General features: G+C 32.7%; 1 protein-coding gene across 1 annotated transcript; it reads right to left on the reverse strand.

Moving 5' to 3' along the window:
• Positions 1 to 712: 712 nt before the first annotated feature.
• On the reverse strand, positions 713 to 5,267 carry LOC133783461 (subtilisin-like protease SBT5.3). Its single transcript, XM_062223094.1, has 11 exons — positions 5,123 to 5,267; positions 4,934 to 5,043; positions 4,754 to 4,851; positions 4,507 to 4,674; positions 4,304 to 4,415; positions 2,493 to 3,027; positions 2,324 to 2,421; positions 1,992 to 2,237; positions 1,778 to 1,892; positions 1,483 to 1,696; positions 713 to 1,402 (listed from the first exon to the last, which is right to left on the reverse strand). Exons 1-11 carry the CDS (start codon positions 5,237 to 5,239, stop codon positions 864 to 866), a joined length of 2,352 nt encoding a protein of 783 aa, XP_062079078.1. The 5' UTR covers positions 5,240 to 5,267; the 3' UTR covers positions 713 to 863.
• Between the last annotated feature and the right edge of the window lie 453 nt (positions 5,268 to 5,720).

Here is a 5,720-nt window from a genome sequence, read left to right on the forward strand (position 1 = left end):
TAGACTCTTTTTCTTATAGTGACTTGGCTAAAAATTTACCTAGAGTATTGTTTATTCTAGAGTGCTATTTCCAATTTGTTAGAAATCCCTTAGTGCTTGAGATAGAGGGAATAACCTTTTGGGCAAATGTTGTAAACCTTGTTCAAGTTGGTAATCCTTAATCCTCTTCACTTTGGTAATGTAAGTGAGAGTACTTTGTTTTGTTCTTGTTATATCTTATTTCTACTATTGTCTTCATTATCTCTTTTTCTATTTTTCTTTACATATTTATTTGTATCTTTTGTTTTATCTTCTATACATCTTTTGTTCTACTACTTTTACTTTACTTGTATCTTTTGGCATAGAGTTGTATTTTCTATTCCCTTCTTCTACTTCTTTTTTTATGTTTGCTTGTAATTTTTGTTATTGAGTTGTAACTTTATTTAATCACTCACCTAGTTATTTGTACTATTTTGCTTAGAGGTGTAATGGTTTTACTTATATCCATTAAGCCAATTATAAATATCTCTAACAAATCAGGCATCTTCTTGTGGATCCGAACTAAATAATATACGACTTTTGATAAGATGGCGACCTTCATTTGAAGTCATGAACAAAATTTAAATATATATATATAATTTAAGAGTTAGAACAAGTTTCATATATTGAAGGCAAAATGAGTAAATAAAGCACGGATGAATATTTTTGGAGTTTTAAAAAAAAAAAACAGAAATTTACATAAATCATGATCACTCCAATAATACTATTAAATTTTTTATTGGTGGTAACATTTCTAGCATCCATAAATATATAAAACTGCATGTACTTTATAGATAAAGTACTTGAATATTATCAAAATATTGTACATACACTTCTGTTATCTTCTAGTACTTGACTACTATAGGACTCCTAACGTAGTGCTTCCCATCTGACCATTTCAATTGTCCAAACACATAGTTTTTAGGCTTCCCAACAACCTTTGGCTTCAAAATAATCTCAAATTTCTTTTCCTCACCAATTTTGCTAAATTTCAAGCTTGTGGGCTTAACATAGATAGAAACTCCATTTGGGGCCCTCACATATGCCTTGTAGGTACCTGGGGAGCCAACATTCTTAACTTTTCTAGTAATTATCACTGATTGTGAACTAAGATTATTAACCACAATGGAAGGATAGTTGAAGTTAGCTAGATTAAATGAGGTGGGACATTTATTATATGGCTTCTTAGTAAATTTTTCAAGCAATGTTTCATCAATGCCATGAGCACATAAAAAGTCCACATAATCTTCAATAGTTCGGTCATAGACAAGTCCAGGGTCCATAGCTCGATTTGGTTGCACATGGCCTGAACCATATTCAAAAGGTGATGCTTTTTTCTTGTTCCAATCCAACAATGGCCCCTTGTTGCTATCTTGTACTCTTGCTGCATATAGTTCATTTTCATGATAAATAAGGAATCTTAGCCCAAGTACATGGAATATATATATTTATAAATATATGTACCTGTAGTCATTATAGCCGAATGAATTGCAGCTGGACTCCAATCTGGATGAAGTGTTTTGAGAAGACCAGCAATCCCAGAAACATGAGGGCATGCCATCGAAGTTCCAGAAATTATATTGAATGGGACTCGACGTTTATCAAATGTTAGTTTAGTTGGTCCAACAGCTTCAGTGAATGCAGCAAGAATATTTACTCCAGGTGCTGTGATATCTGGCTGTGATTGTATTTAACAAGGAGAAAGTCATTTAGCAATTACATTTAACAAGAACGAAATTAGAGAATTTGTAAGGTAGACCTTGAGCAAAGCTGGCTCTATGGGATTTGGTCCTCTTGATGAGAATGAAGCCATAATTGGTGATGGTTTTACTCTCACTTCAGTCTTTGCCGGAGATATGTAAGCTATAGGGTTCCTGAATTGACAAAAATATCATAGGTCAAAGTTAATAAGCATTTTTGTTTTGGTGAAGAAAAGATGCATAATGAAACAACTCAAGAATTTTAGTTGGTACTTAGTAGTGTTGAGGTATTCATATACAAAAGTTCCCTCTGTGGCATTGAGATGAGATGTAGGAAGAACATAGGTCTCAGCTTCTGTGTCGTTAATAAGAATATGATTAATTAGAATCATTCCAACAGCGCCAGCAAGATGAGCTTGGTGACTCTTGTTAGAGGGACTAATCTCATCCCCAGCTACACAAATCAAGATCTTTCCCTTCACCTTATTTGGATCAAGACTATTAGGACGGCAAAATGTACTGGACAAAACATACAGCAATTCTCTGTAGTTAATTTTATCTAACAAGTTAAACTAGCATTTAGTATATTATTTTAACCTACGTACGCTTTTAGAGGATTTACTTCAGCAACTTTAGCATCTGCACCATTGATCAATGGATAAAACTTTTGAGAAGGCAAGCTACTTGATGAAAGGCTTGCTCCCTGTCATTGTATTATATATAATTACAAAATATTACATAAATCAAACTTTGAAAGACTTAAATATGTTTTACCTTAAGTTTTTTTTTGTTCCCAAGAGTTACGTAACTATTGAACTCACGATCAATTGTACTTGCTGCCACAGTTAACATCCACGGTGAAACATTATTTACAGTCTTAGGATCAGGTCCATCGTTTCCAGCCCCGGCAACCACGACAATGTTGTTCATAATGGCATGAAAACTTCCAATTGAAATGGGATTATCAAGAAAATCACTTGCAGGGAAAACAAGAGAGAGAGAAAGAACGTCCACGCCATCAGCTATTGCAGCTTCAAATGCTGCCAATGTGTCAGCACCGTCACCCGTAGGCCATAGAACTTTGTAAGCAGCCACACGAGCTTTTGGAGAACCACCCTTAGCGGTACCATTTCCAAATCCCAAAATATTTGCTCTGGGGACAAAGCTACCCCCGGCTGTGGAAAGAGTATGAGTCCCATGTCCATCTGTGTCTCGACTAGTGAAAAAGTTTTCCTTAGGTATAGAGGCGTTGGACATCTTTAGTAGTGTCAGAATGCCTTTGCTAAAGTACTTGACTCCTATTAGCTTCCTATGGTGGAAATTGGAGAAAAAAGATTATTCAACTTTAAAAACAGTAATGTCGTTTAGTAACTTTTTTGTTTTTCTTTGTTTGTTTGTTTTTTTTTTTTTTTGCGTATAGTATATATATTACAAGTAAAATAATCTATAGAATATATATATTTATATATGTATGTATGTATTAAGCTATCAAAAATTTCATGCATGCCTGACTAAATAAATAAATAAAAATGTGCTTGTTCCTATTTAAATTTCTATATATTGTCTAATAATATATATATATATATGCATAGTTAGTTGTACAACTTATATCACATATTGTATATAGCTAGGTTCTCAATTTATAATTTATAATTTATTATTATTGGCTTTAATATTCTATCCCCCAATTTATTTTTGGCTTTAAAACAAAAATATGCAAATTATTTGGGAAAATAGGATTCAAATGTGAGTTAAGGATCTAAATGGAAATGGTGGTATATGTTGGAACCTTTAATTAAATGAAAATTACATTAATTTGACAGAAAAATGTTGCAAAAAAAGATATGAAAGGACTAATAGCTAAGTCTAAAGTATTTGGAAAGATAAAGATATACAAATACAAAAATTTAAAAGTTAATTAATGATGTAGAAATTTTTCTTACAATTCACCCTCTAATTACTACAATACATGCCTAATCTCAATGTAATATGCATAAAAAACAACTACAAAATTAATCTTTTACTCATTCTAAATGAATATGTGTATATATGTATATGACAGTTCTTTTATAGGGGCTTCACTTTAAGCCTTACCGGTGGGACCCTCAGTATTTCTCGACTCGTGAACAGTTTTCGGCGTGATTTTTTTAATAACTGTGTATATTGTAGCTATATAGAGCATCCTGCAAACTTTTAGAAAATTCTGAATAGTTTACAATACAAAAAACTAGGTTAAAAAATGTTGCTTTCCACGTGCATAAAAAAAATTAGTCACGCGTGCAACAACATGTTTGAACTTAGTTTTTGGTACTGTAAACTATTCAGAATTTTCTGAAAATTTGCAAGATACTCTAAATAGCTACAATATACACGGTCATAAAAAAAATCACACCGAAAATTGTTCACGGGTCGAGAACACTGAGAGCCCTACCGGTAGGGCTTAAAGTGAAGCCCCTATTGGAGAATTCCCACCGGTAGGGCTAACCAATTATGAGATGACACCTCATATGGTGTTAGACACCTTAAGGTGTCAAAAAACAACACTCAAAAGGAAAACAATAAAAAGTAGAAATAAGAGGATCAACCTATTGCAATGAATTTTATCTCCAATGGTTGGTTGACAACTTCCACGCCATTTTGATGGGATAGGTCCAATCCCTTCATACTCACTGAAGCTCTTTGATTCAGGCCAAACACCTACCAATAACCAACTCTCACCACATTTAAAATTAATAATCCAATAAGAAATATACATATATGATTTCAATTAAGAGATAAATAAAAGTACCACTGTCCAAGTTTCCAATAATTACATCTTCACCAAAGCGTGCCTTTTTCCAAATAGATTGAGAAGGAACGACTTCGTTATATCTTTCCAATCCAAGAAACTTCCATGAACGAGTTGTGGCTGGTTTCACCTTTTTGCTCAAGAAAACCGATATCACATCTCGATGCTCTGTAACAATCAACATTGCATATAGTTAAATCAATTCTTAAATAATTAGTTAACATAACAACAAAGATAAAATGCTCACTTCGAATTTCTGTAGCTTCTACTTCATCAAGAATTGCTGCAAAGCCATTAATATGTCTATTATACGAGTAAATGATGGCATCCTTTGCCTTTTCCTCACTGCACAACAAGAAATAAAATACCTAGAATAAATAATGTACATATACATATATACACATATACATATATTTAACACAAGTACCTTCCCAAGTAAGATCCAAGAAGGCTGTGATGAAATTTTGTGGCCATTTCAAGAGCATCTGAGGAAGGGTTCAGACCATGGGAATGTGTTCCCATGTACACAATATATGTCTGCATGAATACATTTTAACATAAACTTCATTTAATAAATAAAGAGAAAAAGACTAATAATATATATGTATATTCTTGCCTTTTTTTCAGTGGCTTCGAGTAGTGATGATTGAAGCAAAGTGAAAATAAGAAACATTGAGAGAAGAGATGAAGAAGAAACAACACTAGAGTGTGGTGCCATAGCTTTCCCTTTCATTAGATTCAATTGTGGATAGAGTACACACCTACGGTTTTTTTCTTAATTTATAGCTAGACACCAAAGTGAGTAACATAAATTATTGCATCTTTCATGTGATCATATTCTATTAAAAGTAATTTAAAAAACCAAATTAACATGTTTTTTATTAACAGAGTTTATATTAAAATAAATTTGAGTGGTCGATGGAAGTATCACATTTTTGTGATACACGTTGTTCTCTCCTGCTTCTCAATTATTTAAAAGGGGCAAGGACAAGTTAAAGTAATAATAAAGAAAATAATGCATGGCCGATGGCCCCATATGTGTGAAGAAAATTAGCATAGAACACAAGTTATAATAAGGGACATTATTATTTCTCTTTGAATATGTATACATATGTATCCATGGTCCATGATTTAATGCAAACAATAGGGAATATTTCAAGAGAACCACACAATAAATATATTATCTTCTTACTCCAATTATTCTTGTACTTTTT

The sequence above is a fragment of the Humulus lupulus genome, chromosome 6 (genome assembly GCF_963169125.1).
Source record: "Humulus lupulus chromosome 6, drHumLupu1.1, whole genome shotgun sequence".
Classification (NCBI taxonomy): domain Eukaryota; kingdom Viridiplantae; phylum Streptophyta; class Magnoliopsida; order Rosales; family Cannabaceae; genus Humulus; species Humulus lupulus.

Excerpts from the sequence above, each read along its gene's own strand:
- LOC133783461 (XM_062223094.1), bottom strand. The coding sequence starts at position 5,239 with ATGAAAGGGAAAGCTATGGCACCACACTCTAGTGTTGTTTCTTCTTCA. Across the intron at positions 4,416-4,506 it reads TATTGGAAACTTGGACAGTG|GTGTTTGGCCTGAATCAAAG; the intron begins GTACTTTTATTT and ends GGTTATTGGTAG. Across the intron at positions 2,238-2,323 it reads GAAGTAAATCCTCTAAAAGC|TACATTTTGCCGTCCTAATA; the intron begins GTACGTAGGTTA and ends TGTTTTGTCCAG.